Genomic DNA, 15,147 nt, shown 5'->3' with positions numbered 1-15,147 from the left:
CATTAGCGCTCCGTTCCATGACTCACTGTCGTTTCACATCCACCACAAACGTTAGTGCGGCGAAGCTTTTTTCCTGTCCGCCGCGCCTCGCCCTTCCTCATTTGTCGCTGCGCTATCTCGCTCTCAACTTTCCACCTCCTGTACTGCAGACGGAATGAGACGTACTGCCTGTATCGACGCCACAGCCTGTGCAGGGGGTTGCAATGAAACGATTTATTAACCTAATAAAACAAGACATCGTGACAAGACACCTATTAATCGTGTCTATCTGCTTGTTTTAAAGATGACTATGAATTTCTTATTTTATTATCCTATTTTTATTTACCTTAATCGCCAAGCTTTTCCTTCAACAACCCAAATTATGCAGCAAAATGGCCAAGTGATCCTGCAGATTACTAATCAATCTGTATAAATACTATCAACACTAAAAGCAATGCTTCATCATCCTTGCTTCACAATACCTAGTGCTACAAAGAAATGTGAAAAGGCCCTAACCAGGGTCCACATGCAACCCAATTTGGTTTTGAGTGGGACTGACTGGTAAAATAGTGCCATTATAACCTTTAACTTTTAACTATAAAGTTTATTTTTGTCGTGGCGCAGAGTATACGTGATGAAAGTGTCTATATTTTTGCTAAACCAAACAATTATTTTGAAAAATGACTACAATCTCAATGTGAACCAAGTTTGAAATATACTATCTGGTGCAAAATACAGTGAAACTGTTGCATTATGGGTTTTGACAGCTTACTTTTGAGGCTAATGTTAGTTTGCTTGCAATGAGATAGCGAGCTTTCATGGCAGCATCACCGATGTCTCAGCTCGGGCTTCAATATTATGGCTGCTACTCTGAAGATGTCCGGTTGTTTTTTGTTATTAAATCTGTGTTTTCTTTGAAATTTGTTCAAATTGCTCGGTGGTTTGTCGGGCCGGTTTGGAGCCTCTTACGGGTCAGTTTTGTTCTGTCCTGCATGGAAAAGGGGTACGTAAAAAAAAAAAAATCTTCCTAAACTCCAGATCAATCTTGAAATTAAATATAAAGTTCCCGTATCTGTTTTTCCTCTCCCGTTTTGTGTGATATTGTGAACTTTTCATAACCCCTAAACAACAAAACAGGCTCTCATAAGCACATCTTCCCACCGTTTTCTAAAAGTAAGTCCACTTTCCCCAGCTTTAGAAAGACCCCATGCACGGCTCCTGAGGGCTCGTTTTAATTCGCCAACAGACTCAGTCAAAATCATGTACAAACACTTGGGCTAAATAGTCTAATCTGTTAAACAAATGTCATATCGGGAGACGGATAACTTACACCGGAGGATGTAGGCCAACAATTTTCCAGCATTTTTAATCTGAGAATATGAAACCCGCTGATTAAGGGGTCGTTCTGTTATCATAGAAAACATGCATGTGCAATCACACGATGTCTGTGGGCTTTCAGGCCTCTGTCTTGTGTCACAGCAGCAGTGCTTTCACATGATTCAGAGCTGATAACCGACCACGTCAACTCCCTCCTATGTAAAAACACAGGCCGCCATTTGCAATTAGATATGTATGTGACTATCTTTGGGTAAATATTATAATGTCGAGGCCATGTGATCAGCGTTTGTCATCTCACCCTCAGATTTGACAAGAGAGAGATTAAGATTGGAATTAAGCTGTTCTTTGGCTTTTTCACATCAAATTTATATAATATTTTAGAGCCGCACACTGATATGTGATCGTCTGAGCTTCGAGGTGGCAGGCGGAAAACGCAGCACCTCTGGTTTGACCCACCCTGCCTTGCATCACCCCAGCCTTACGTTAGCGCCCGGACGGCACGTCCAACGGGGAACAGTGTGAACAGCGGCTCGAATGTAAGTTGTGTCAGTGCTTTTGAAGGAAGCAGACTAAAGCTGGCGAATGCAGTAATTCTGGCAGAGTTAAATCGACGCTGCACTGCCTTAAATGGGAAACAGAGACCCAGACTTGTGCTTTACTACAACATGGCTCTGATTAAGACCAGATTGGTCCGCCTGTGGTTGGTTCTGAGCTGCGGCCAAGTCCGACTCAGGGACGGAACTGTTAACGGTGTTAGTTGAATGCATCTATGTTGATTTCTCCCTCCCTTCGCAGTCCTATATATCGTGTTTATTGGACACCCAAAGGGCCTCATATCAGCGCTGCATGACTGCATGGACTATTGTTAAACTTAATCTCATACATTCTGATCTGAAGAATAACAAATCAAAGAAGACTCTAGGTTTAAAATATATTCATGTTTAAGGTTAAAAAACGAGCCCTATTTTTAAGATTGCTAGTTGTTATTCTTTGTAAATTGGATAATAAGGAAAAGGTTTTTAAAATAACTTTTTAAAAATATGTGATTATAAGATAATGTCATACAATTATTTAATCTCCAGCAAAATTAAGAAAGATTAGGAAAGATCCCAAAAGGGAACAATGCATTTGTTTCACATTTGCAAAAGTAATGTCCACTTTTGGGGAATTTTATGGGATGATGAGAAGTTAATATTTTTGCCGGTTGGTTCACATCCATGAGTGAAACAGAATAATCACAAAATGTCCCGATATAAAACAATCCAGAGCTGCAACATAGTACCTACTAAGCTGTGGCTCAGGTGGTGGAGGAGGTTGTTTTACAATGACCCCCCCCCCCCCCCCCCCCCTACTGATAGACACTGGATCTTTTACCGTCTTTTAACCTTCGATTGATCACAGTCTCTGATTGGATTTTCATCTCATCCACACCAGCATTTCGTTCAATCACGTGTCCATATGTATGACGAGGGCTGCTCTCTGGACAACACTTGTTCTCTCTGCTGCCTTCTGGAGGAAGGAGGAACAGGCAAATCGCATTTTTCTCTGAACAAGCCTCAAGGTGAAATAACTTACCAATAGTATTGGTCCTTTTTATATATTCATTCATCTTTTTTCGTGGAGTTTTCATGTACTCCCAATAGGTACTCTCGTTTCCTTCACAGTTCATATAAAAAAACATACGTGTGAGCATACATATGATGCACATTGCGTTTATCTTTATCTTTTATTTTCACAAAATAACAATTGAATATGGATTTACAAGAAATGAAACCTGACTGTGCAGGAGAGAAAGGAAGCCCAATGGGCTTGTTTAAACTTCTCCATATAAACATTACTGTAATGAAAATCAAAACAAAAAAGGAACAAGGAACAACAAGCAGAGTAAACTACCAGAGGAGTCATATAAACCACACAACACATCAACTCAGAATCATTGAGATACTATTTGCACAACAGATAATTAAATAATTTAATCTTAAAAATGGAAGAAAAAAAAAGAGAAAAGCAATTGAAATGATTTATCCCCAAAATTCCAGAGTTCGGGCCCACAGAATGTGTCAGAAAGTTGTTTTTTTGGAGGCACAACAAAGTGGTAAATAAGTCTTTTGAGTTTCTCGTTGGATCGGAGTGATTGTCTGATGATTAGAGGGGAAAAAAGCTTAATCATCATCAGTAAAACACGTTGTGCAGCAAAACACAGCTCTTCTCTTCTCTTCTCTTCTCTTCTCTTCTCTTCTCTTCTCTTCTCTTCTCTTCTCTTCTCTTCTCTTCTCTTCTCTTTTGCCTTTAGTTTAGGAAGACATGCTACCATCTTGTGGACAGAATTTAACAGTCCTAGAAAATCAGACAGGAAATATAATGTACTGTGACAGTTTAGTTCTTTCATATCCACAATCACATTTCAGATTCTACATAAAGTATCAAAAGTAAATTGAGCACTTTTTGCTGGGAAAATAATTCCATCCATCACAGTTCTGTTCCCATCCTGAATATTTGTGACTGAATTGAATTGTTTAACTTTAATAGTTTATTTAATACTTTTAGTAAAATTATGCTTACAGTAATATCCATCTGTAAATATGTCTCTTTTTTTTAAATTTCTATCCATATTTGTTGTAGAAGCTGAAATGTGAACTTCTTCTCTATCATATCCTTACAATATTTATAATATTTATAGATGTTCTTGGTGTTTGTCACTCTGTAAGATACACATATTAACCTTTCTCTATAACGCCAACACCCACCCCAACTCTTATAGAAGCTCATATAGGAAGTGGGTTTAAAAATAAATAACTACGTAAATGAACATTTTGGACTGTAGGGAAAACATATAAAGTATATTATTTGATCAAATAGTCTCAGGGGTCTCCAATCCTTGCCCGAGAAATCCGTTTTCCTGTTTCTTTTAGGTTTTTCTTATGTCTGTAATGATCAATAACAACTGAACAAAAAAAATCCCACATAATATATTACAAACAATCGTGCTCTTAAAAGTCAAGCATTGTTCTGAGAAAGATCCAAATTCCTTCAGGTAAAACGATTTATGCATCTTTATCAAACGAGGACTTTACTGCTGGGAATGTGGGAAATCCATTGAAATTCCCAGAAATAGCATGTAACAATTTAATACAACCACAAATGCTGATGTACAGTAAAATGAAAGACTTAATTGCAGGTGAAATCAAATCAGAACTTCTTACAGCAATTTTTGTGTATAAGATAGATCTATCCATAGTACTGACTTTACTGGCATTATTTCATCCCTGTCTGGGCTTACATGAGTGGAAACAGTGTTGTTTTTTAAACACATTTCCAAGAGATGACTTTGCAAGTGGAACTTTCCCAAGTGTTAAGTTTAACAGTTCCCCTTTACATGAACGCACCATTACTTTGGCCCCTGTCATCTTTTTTAATGAGAATTTGGTCGATAATTAAAAGTTTGTTTTGAGAAAAGGTAAATTGATTTAAAACTTTGTTTAAATTAATTTTCGGGGTTTTTCTTGTTGTTTTTTTTAACGCTTCGGGTATTATGTCCCTCGTCAATAGCCGTATGACGTAACCAAAGAGGCGGCGCTACACAGCATGGAGGAGCTGCTTCAATGAGCACTTTTTGACCTTCTCGTGTTATTAAAGTCTGCTAAGCTCAGTAAGTATGCCCTTATTCATACACACCCCCACTGAACACCGATGCAATGCCAGTGAGACTCGATATTTGTGTTAATCTATCGGTGCGATGTGACGTTATAGCAAGTGTTAGCAGCTAAAATGCTAACTGCTGGTCTCCTCATGTCATCTTCTAGTATTGTAAATCCCATCGGTTTGTGACTTTCGCCGGTTCACTTTGCTGCAGGATTGAGTGAAACTTTGCAGGATGTCAGTCAAACACGCCTCGGTTCATGCCAAATGGGTCATCGGCAAAGTGATCGGTACCAAGATGCAAAGAACTGCCAAAGTGAGGGTGACCAGGCTGGTGCTGGACCCCTACCTGCTCAAGGTGAGACTCCGAATACACATTCAATTTAAACTATAAAGTTTCTTTTTGTTGCGGTGCTGAGTGAACATGAGGTCAATATTTTTACAAAACTAAACAATTACTGTTGGTGGTTTGGCCAAATAGGAGCCTCTTGCAGGCTCGTTTTGGCCATCAGGCTTTATGTTTGACACCCCTGGTTTAAGGCTTTTGCATATTTCAGTTTCAGATACATACATATTTGCAACCTGTATAAAACTGATTGGTAATTGTATAAATATGAATATAACGTATCTGTATAGCGCTTAATCGTAAGCCCCCAGATTTATAACTCGCACAAATAGTATGTATGTGTCACAAGTCTACAGGTACACTGACATCTAGGAGTAAAAATAAATCTTGCACAGAGTGAATTGATTTATGAATTCAGTTTTTACATGCATTTCTCTCATTTCAGTGCGTACTGACACTTGAAACTGAATTTCATAAATAGCTCTGAGATCCGTGGCTCCATCTTTTATTCACCAATATAACACACGTGTTCTTTAGAATGTCATCACATCTTTAGTACTTTTAATTCTTTTTTGTTTTGTGTATGTTGATCAGTTCTGTCGAAATAAATATTGTCATAAGATAACATGCTTTTGTATTTGTGTTTTCCACAATCACATTACCTGCAAAGTCTCAATCCATTGACATAGATCCCCTTTCTCTTAATTATTGTGCTGATTTTTCAAAACACTTCTAATCACCGTTTAGAAAAGTGTCTATTTTCACTGAAATTATACAAGAGACAAGTCTAATATCATAAGTGTTTCACCATAACGTTCCACAATTACCTGTTGCCTTCAATACTGTCTTTTCTCCTATTGTAGTATTACAACAAGAGGAAGACATACTTTGCCCATGATGCTTTGCAGCAGTGCACAGTGGGAGACATCGTCCTCCTCAAGGCTCTCCCTGAGGCCAGGTCGAAACACGTCAAACACGAAATGGTTGAGGTCGTGCACAAAGTGGGCCGGGTGGTGGACCCTCTGACAGGAAAGCGTGCGGCGGGGACTGAGTTTTTGGAGTCTCTGGGTGACCTCCCGCGGCAACAGGAGACGTCGCTGGCAGAAAAACTGCAGGAGCTCAACATCTCTGCCGCCTCGGGTGCAGCTGAGTCCCCACCAGCGCAAACTCCCACGTCATGACAGAAAACCCCTCTGCATCCATTTACTTTCAGCTGTTTGTGTACATAATATACCTCTGTAAATCAGTAGTCTTGTCATGCAAGACAAATAAATAATTTCTATTGCTACCTTCCTGGGTTATGGATGGATTATGAGAAAACATGGCCGGGAGATCAGACATGATAAAAGCCCCAAATCTGTTTTGTATTAATTTTGTGTCGAAGCATTTGTTTTGCAGTTCCACTGGTTTTTGCGCATCTTCACACTCTTCAGTCTCTTTTTGTTATATTGTAGATCTCTGTAGTATTGTTTGGTTCCCCCAGGTGTGTATGATTTATTTGATGGAGCTAAAGAAATTTTAACTGCGACTTCAAAAAGAAATTCTGGTCCTGTTTTTCAACCTGTTGATTGTGGTGATCAATTCATAAGTTTGATAGTTTGACTTCGGAAGAGTTCCTGCACAGCTGAATCCACTGCAGTAAAATAACAGACTTTAAGGAGTCTAAAATGACTTGTGGGGGGGGTACATTTTAAAGACATCACTGCAAGATTGAAGAGGGATTTGGGGCCTTTATCTCATAGTCTGATTTGTTTCCAAATCGTTTCACTGTTACACCAGTTTAAAGGATAGTGCAGTGTCATTAAAATGAATGTGCCTCTCAGTGAGTTGTGGATTTTTTGCAGTTACCTCATTTGTTGTGTTCCACACTGGTTTTTCACTCAGTTTATGGTTGTTCCAACCAACATGGAGGGAAAAAAAGAACAGAATATTATTTAGAAAGAATTCCCAACTCAAGCATTGTTTTTTAAATTATGGCTACTGATTAGGCAAAATAAAACTAGTATCAATTTAAAGACTATATTAAGTGGCTGGATTTTCTTTCCTGAAATTTTAAGCTATAAATCAATTATGTGAATTCATGTGGGACCAATCAATGTATGATAGTTTTAATCAGATTTTAGAGGAAACTTGGTTTTCCTTGCTTAATAAGGTACAGGGCTGGAATGTCTGCATTACAAATACAATGCTCTAATTAGTCACACACTGTTTTGTGACTTTTTTTTTTTTTTTACACAAAATAAACCTTATCCAATCATAAACGCCCTATCGAGAAATATATTCACACATATAATTCAACATGTCTGGAAATAACTGGCATAATTAGAAAGTGGAAGAAAGGCGTTTGTTCGCTCAGCATGGTATAATCAGTCAGTCAGGTGCGTGACCTGCGCTTGAAGCGTCTTCAGTGGCGTCCGCTCCTCGCAGACCTGCTCGTGCTCGTGCTCGCGCTCGGACCGAAGCGACTCAAACCTCCGGACGAGCTCTCAGAGTAAACATGGCGACCCGAGTCCTTCAGAGAGTCGGCAGAGGCCTGAAAGAGACGAAACACGGGCTTCAGGCGAGCGGACAGCCCACCCTCACCGTGAGGTTAGACTTCTACTACCAGTATCTGCCCTCCCGCGGGGTTATTTTCACTTTGAAGCGTGTTGACTTTGAGTTAAAAGTTGACAGCAATGACAAAGTGCGGGATGCTAAGTGGCTAAGCTAACGCTGTTAAAGTGAACGTTGGTTAAACTCATAACTTTGCTCAACGCAGCATTAGGAGCTGAGAACCAAACCTGCTAACTTAATGCCAATTATTTTTGAAAAGGCAAGAAGCAACTCGTGTTTCCATGGAATAGACTGCACATATCACAGCAGACCCGGTGCGATAAGAACTGATTTTTACAACTTTGAGTGCGTCCTAAACTGATATCAACTTCAAGGTCATGAACCAGTGAGCTGCTCCAGTCAGTGTGTCTGCAGCCTCGGCTGTGTTTTACATGCTTAAAATCTCTGCATCAACCTCGCACTGTACTGTGTTTCATGTTTACACAAGGAGGACACATTCCCATTCAACATCTCCCTGTTGAATAAGTTCTTTACAATTGAGTTCCTTACCAGGAACTAAATACTGTGCATGTGTTAAAGCTGCTTAGGAGTTCATGAAGACTAATCTTAAGACCCTGTGCAGCTTAAACTCAAGCTAAAAACTCAGTTTGTATGTGTTTTGTAGTCTATGGATGTTAATTCTTCATGCTGTTGCGTTTACAGTAACACTAAAGGCAGGTGTGCAGAACAGCAATCTGATTTATTGCAAGTATCGATATGCCTTTCAAGAGCAAGTCAAAAAAGCAGCAGTCGCAAACCAAAACCCCAAATGCAGCAGGTATTGACTTGCAATTTCTGTTTTTTAAGTTTCCCCGCAGATCTCAAATTCATCACAGTGTGCCCTTTTACAGTACATTGTACACGTCTTGCTACTAAGATCCATTCATATGCACTTTTTTTTTTTTTTTTTTTACTCTCTGGGAAGTTTTTCTCCTGGTTATTTTTAGCAGACGAGATGTTCATTAAAATGTGCCGGTTTTATTTAATATTTTTTCTGTCTCCAGGAACTTGGCGGCTTTCAGAGAAGACAGCTGGTTCAAATCTCTTTTTGTGAGGAAGGTCGACCCGAGAAAAGATGCCCACTCTCATCTGCTCGCCAAGAAGGAGGACAGCAATTTGTACAAGATCCAGTGTACGTGGAACCGTCCCTTCGAAAGCGGCCCCACTGTGACTAATGTGGTGAAACCTGATGAATGCTGCGTTATTCACTCTGGTTTTCCGTGTTCCTTGCAGTTCACAACGTGAAGCCTGAGTGCCTCGATGCTTACAATCAGCTGTGGTACGACAGTTTGTTTAGTTTTTTTTTTTTTTTCACTTGTTAACTCATTAAAGTCCTCCACTTAATTTTTTTTTTTTTACATGCGTGCTCATCCTCAGTGAGAGCGTCCTGCCTTCGATACACGCCGACCCTGAATACCCGTGTGAGCTGGTGGGCACCTGGAACACGTGGTACGGGGAGCAGGATCAGGCGGGTAAGATGACAAACTGGTCGCATTTTAAACACAATGCAACAAAACGAGTCCATCTGTATGATGGCAGTCGGGACGTTTCGTAAACTAAACCTGGATTTTACTACAGAAAATGTTCGTATAGAAACTTACCAGTCGGTTTGCTTGGAAATGTTGGTTATTTAAATCGGATTGCTATAATGTGTCGAATATAATTTAACTGACACTCGCTATGTTTAAAAGAAAAAAAAAGATTAAAATGTCTATTTCATGAACACAAAAAGAGGTTTTAAACGCCGTAAAATACTTTCCAGACATATTTCCACCCCTAATGTATTAAAGTGAATCATTCAAAATCAAACATTTAAAAATTGTGCTAAATGAAGAAAATTGTTGAAGTCGATTTTTTTGTCATGCCTGGACTATCTATCCATCTTTTCACACGTGCTAAATACTCATTTTAAATGGTATTGTTGTCTTGCATTCACATTAATGTTCCACTTTTTCACAGCAAGGGGATTTTGAGTGCTTCTTCGCTGATGTTCAGTCACAACTTTAGATTTCTGCTCAAACTGCTGCTGTATAATAAAACACTCGGGAGACAAAGTTACTGAAATCTCGATTAAATCCAGAACGCCTTATACTTGGAACTTTTTAAAATATTTTGCAGGAAAAGCTTAAAATAGAGGGATTTAATATTAGAGCTGGTATAAAGGGCTGCATGATTTCTGGCTCCTCTGCTCCTTCTATTCTAGTTCACCTGTGGAGATATCGGGGAGGATACCCGGCTCTCACCGAAGTCATGAACAAACTCAGGCAGAATCAGGTAACGGCTGCTTGGATTAGTTCAGTTTAGCGGCAGCTGGCGATCCTGGAGGTTTTTCTAATCACCGCACCCCTCAAACAAGGTCCACAGACGCCTTTTATTCAGCCGTGTTTCACCACATGTCGTCTTTTTTCCCAGATGTCGTCGTCGTCGTTCTGTCATGATGATCTGTAAATGAGCTGGTTGTGTGTTTGTGTGTAACTTTATGAAGTGTTTTTTACTCAGAAATTCTTAAGTGAGACACATTAATTTCAATTACCACTAAACTTAAATTTAAGAATTATACAGAGCTCCAGTAGGATTTATAATTTATTTCAACAGAGTTACTCTGAGTGAAAATCTGTATTTGTTTCTTATAAATAACCAGTTGACTCGCTGTAAAACTTTATTTCAACTAAACTCCACACAATAACAGACGTATATCTGTTTCTAAACAACCAACTTACTTTCACTATTTAAAAACTCAAATCTTATATTTAATCTTTGTGCCGCTAAATGTACAAATACTGGAAAGTGCAATTAAAAAATATTTAATGTTTTAATAGTTTTGCAGTTTCACTGCATAAAATCATTTCGCTAACTTCAATATTGATCCAACATTTCTCAGATGTGATCTGTTTGTGCTGTTTTGGGAAAATCAATTCCCATGTTTTAAACGATATGAGTGTTTTGAAATTGTATTATATGAAGGTACTTAACAACATTTATCTGAAACCAAGCCAGTACAGTACCAATGTCATTGAAACCAGCCCAGCTGCCTGACGGGTTGGTTTCACCACCAGTGTCATTATTCTATAAATACACAGTTTGGAGTCCTTTTGGCCAAGTTCTCTGCCGTGTCGTTTGTGTAGGAGTTCATGAAGTACCGGAACGAGCGAGGGAAGATGCTGCTGTCTCGTAGAAACCAGCTGCTGCTGGAGTTCAGCTTCTGGAACGAACCCGTCGCACGTCCGGGACCCAACATCTACGAGCTGCGCTCGTACCAACTCAGGGTAGCGCTCTCGTGACTCCTCCCCCCCCCTGTGGCCTGTCACAGGTGAACTGGATGTTCATTTCTGCCTCTCTTTTTCTTTTTTTTTTTCAGCCAGGAACAATGATCGAGTGGGGGAACTACTGGTGAGGCTTAATTTGATATTTTGGCACTATTTTGAGCATCAGAACTCAGTGTGTTAGAAGAGCTGCTGCTTTAGCGTAACTGAATCCCCTCACTGCCATTTCATTGGTTTCACAGATTGTTGCAGGTGAATATGAGTGGACGGTAGTGTTAACCTACACAAATACTGCATGGTTCTGTGCATGACCACATATATTTTCCACATAATTGTAAATATCAAGCATAATCGACGGATCTTGTATGTATTTAATATGTATGTATCGGGTTGAACTGATCTCTTCGAGGTAATTTGCCTGTTTTAACATAAACCCAAACCCACTGGGAGGATTAACATGATCTTGAGGTTGTAACGTGAAATTTTAATGTTTGGGCTTGTCTGGAATTCTTGGGATTTTGACTTCTGTTCTGATGAAAGTTTCAGTGATCCAGCACAATAAGTATAAGTATTTGTTTTCCATGTAACATGTTTGGTGCTGTGCAGGGCTCGAGCTATCGAGATTCGCCAGCAGAACCACGAGGCCGTGGGAGGATTTTTCTCTCAGATCGGGAGTTTGTACACAGTTCACCACTTATGGGGTGAGCACTTCTTCATATTCCATCAGTTGTGATGGGATTCTTTTCTGGATTTCTTTTTGTATAAACCATTTCCCATTTTATGACGAGGATCCTGGATTTATTTAAACTTGAACTTCACATATTTGACAGTTTTTTTTTTTTTTTTTTTATATATATATATATTATTGTGTTTTTAATGGCACTGAAACACCAAGGTTGCAAATCTGTGGTTTAATAGAACAGCTCAGGAAGTCCTGTGAGCGACTGTAATGACAATATGCTGAATTCATGGACGTCTTTTAATATGACGTGAGCGAGCCAAAAATAGAAGAACGTGAATAAAATTAATCGGCTCATCTAAATTGTGAACTTTTTCGTAGCTCGTTTTAGTTTTCAGAGTTGTTTGAGATTTGTAAAACGAGCCGGTTCATGCACGTTTCCTTTCAGCTTACAAAGATCTGCAGTCAAGAGAAAACATCAGAAACGCAGCCTGGAACCGCGAAGGATGGGACGAGATTGTTTACTACACAGGTAACTTTGAGTTTGTCTCTTCTCAGCTTTCTAAAGGAGAATACCATCAAACGTTAGCAACCAGAGGGATTATAGCATAACATTTAGTAGAAGTTATTTTACAAAATTCAGTCCAAAATTATAATTTTAATATGTAATTGAGGCCTGTTCTATCTATATTTGTCTTTAATAAGTTCAATATAGTAATTTTATATTTTTGCATTGAAATCTGACATGCCGCTGCGTGTAATAAAGATATTAGGAAACAAAAACTGTGCAATTATTCAGTTATCATTGTCTAATCTCGGATTCATCTCGCTGTCATTGGCAATTTCTTCTTCAGGCCTCAATAAGATTTGTAAACATTTCCATTAAATCAGCAAAACAGCCAAAATAATGTGAGCAGGTATTAAATAATGAGGTTAAACCATCTTTGATCTTTTTCGGGCACAGCAGCAGCTGAATGTATAAGTGATGCTGGTGTTAAATTACGATCTCTAAATGCTGCAAATTGACAGCCGTAGTCTGGAGGCCTCATTGTGCCCAAAGTAAATAAATAAATAAAATACACCATTAAATAATTAAGTCAATGTGTTGGTAATTCATTCAAGTTGGAATAAAATATAAAAATGTGTCATGAACTTGTTAAAATAAAATATTTTCTGTTAAAAAAAACAAAACAAACATTCAATTATTTTACTATTTAATTAATTATTTCATGGTCTGGTGTTGAACTGCGTCATGATTTTATTTGTCAAACTCGTCAGTGTCATTTTGGGGGCACATGTAGTCCTCCAGAAGCTTTGTGAATGCCGATTAGATGAAAACGTGGGACGTCGTCTTTATTTTTTTGGAAAGCAGAAAAAAAACCGATGGACTACAGGCTGCTAAAGGCCCATTAAGAGAAGAATGAGCTTGTTTGCACCATGAAGAGCCACTCTGGTGGAGCTCCACAGAAAGAAATCCTGCAGAGCAACAGAACGGTTCTCTTTATATCAGCAGCTTAAAAGGGGAAGTTCCTTCTTTTTCTTTTTTTTTTTTTTCAAAGCTGCTGATTTGTCTGCAGTGTAACATTTGAAGAATTTGCTGGTAAAGCTGTTGTTTCTCCCGCAGTCCCTCTCATCCAGCACATGGAGTCGAGAATAATGATTCCCATGAAGACGTCACCCCTGAAGTAATGGCCAACACTTGCCGGAGGAAAACCTGGACAGCCTCGGCTCCCACTCTGCTGACCTGGAGAGAGTAACCAACCATCCAAGTGCACACTGCCACGGGTTTCTTTTTGTGTTTTGTTTTTTTCGCTTCTTTACTGTGGGCATCTGTGGATTCTCTCAACGAGGTTAAATAGTTTTGGGGGGGTTTCTCCAAAATTAGTGTCATTAAAGTGTGTTACTGATCTTTTCGCGGGGAGTAGAAGTGTGTAGGCTTCTTCTAATTCTCACAAACATCTGTCTGAGATGATGTCAAGTTGAACTTCTAAAGTCATTTAATGTGTTTGACTGCAGGTTCAATGCTAAAAAAAAAGAAAGAAAAAGGTCTTACAATTTCTATTGTTTCCAAATGCTCTTGCACTAAAATTCATGAAGTTACTGACAAGATTGAGCGATTCATTGTGCTGTACTGGAGATCAGAGGTCGTTAATGGTAGGAAGTGGAGAAGGTAACATTGCAGGTACCTTGAGGATGTTTAAGGATCTATTGTGGAGAGTGAAGCTGCTTCCCAGTGATTGTAGCATGTGTGTGTTAAGGCTACAGTCAGACTTCATATGAATGAAATGTCCATCCCACTCATACAGAAAATGACTGTTTACATGGCTTTAATCCAGGCATCGAATTATGTTGTACAGCAGTAATCAGATGGCTGGATAAAGAAATTGATTTAAAAAAAACAAAAAAACAACTTGTTATGAAGATGCATAAAGGTTTGTTTCGTTTGTTGAACTGACGGGTCTCTGGATTTTCTTTCTAAACAAACATTTTGACGCTTCCAGCTCGGTGGGGGGTTAGGGTGTAGAGCGAATGACTGTGATTTATCGGTTGGATTTAATTTCATAGCTGCAAATTCATAATTCAGACTGCTGTATTTGGGCTGGTGTGGCCATCCTATAACCTGTAACTGACTTTTGATCTCAGTTCATATTTACATAGTGGGTTTATTGATGAGGCCAGAGGTGTGGACAATCTGTGACTCTTTTCTGTCATCGTCGGTTCTTGATGACTGGAGGGGAATCACTTCTCATTGTGATAAATGCGAAATGCAGTGCTTTAACGGGGTTAGTTGTACATATTTGATTAAAGTTATGATAAAAAATTTAAAGATTAAATTATGGTGTGGTTAATGCTTATCTTTTGATTTTGTGTCTGTGTGTACGTGCTTCCTGTTGTGAAATTTAATCAAAGCTGAGCTATACATCCATCCCACATGCTTAAAAAGTAACGTATTAGTCTGTTTTTAAGTCGGTTTTCAAGGTGGCTCATAAATGACAGACTCCATGTTGATAGTTTTTTGTGTCCATTTCTGGAGGATCTCATTCTAACAAACATTTGAAAATAAACCCTATGGACTTAAATGTTGTGAATGCATCTTTTTTGCAGCTTGTGCAAAGCAAACTGTGTATTTAACCTTGATGGTTAGGTAGAAACCATGCTCATTAGAGACAGCATTCTTACCTCCAGTCTAAGTAGATTAATGTTGCTATAGCTGAATCTGTGTTTGAGTCATTGAAAGAGAACTGCATTACAACAGTGACATAAGTGTAATCGGACACATTAGGTTGATCCCTCAGTTACCAGATTTAGAG

General features: G+C 38.9%; 2 protein-coding genes across 2 annotated transcripts; both read left to right on the top strand.

Annotated features, from left to right (window-relative positions):
• Window positions 1–4,875: 4,875 nt before the first annotated feature.
• mrps17 (mitochondrial ribosomal protein S17) lies at window positions 4,876–7,070 on the top strand. Its single transcript, XM_080509287.1, has 3 exons — window positions 4,876–4,966; window positions 5,171–5,314; window positions 6,166–7,070. Exons 2-3 carry the CDS (start codon window positions 5,192–5,194, stop codon window positions 6,481–6,483), a joined length of 441 nt encoding a protein of 146 aa, XP_080365413.1. The 5' UTR covers window positions 4,876–4,966; window positions 5,171–5,191; the 3' UTR covers window positions 6,484–7,070.
• Window positions 7,071–7,767: 697 nt separating this feature from the next.
• Window positions 7,768–14,910, top strand: LOC308139388 (protein NipSnap homolog 2-like). The gene is made up of 10 exons (XM_080508818.1): window positions 7,768–7,891; window positions 8,899–9,026; window positions 9,128–9,173; window positions 9,272–9,366; window positions 10,098–10,168; window positions 11,020–11,160; window positions 11,253–11,284; window positions 11,764–11,858; window positions 12,285–12,368; window positions 13,461–14,910. Exons 1-10 carry the CDS (start codon window positions 7,800–7,802, stop codon window positions 13,523–13,525), a joined length of 849 nt encoding a protein of 282 aa, XP_080364944.1. The 5' UTR covers window positions 7,768–7,799; the 3' UTR covers window positions 13,526–14,910.
• The last annotated feature ends 237 nt before the right edge of the window (window positions 14,911–15,147 follow it).

The sequence above is a fragment of the Blennius ocellaris genome, assembly GCF_963422515.1.
Source record: "Blennius ocellaris genome assembly, chromosome: 14".
NCBI classification, from domain to species: Eukaryota; Metazoa; Chordata; class Actinopteri; order Blenniiformes; family Blenniidae; genus Blennius; species Blennius ocellaris.
The sequence above is the reverse complement of the archived record's forward strand: the minus strand, read 5'-3'. Positions and strand labels throughout refer to the sequence as shown.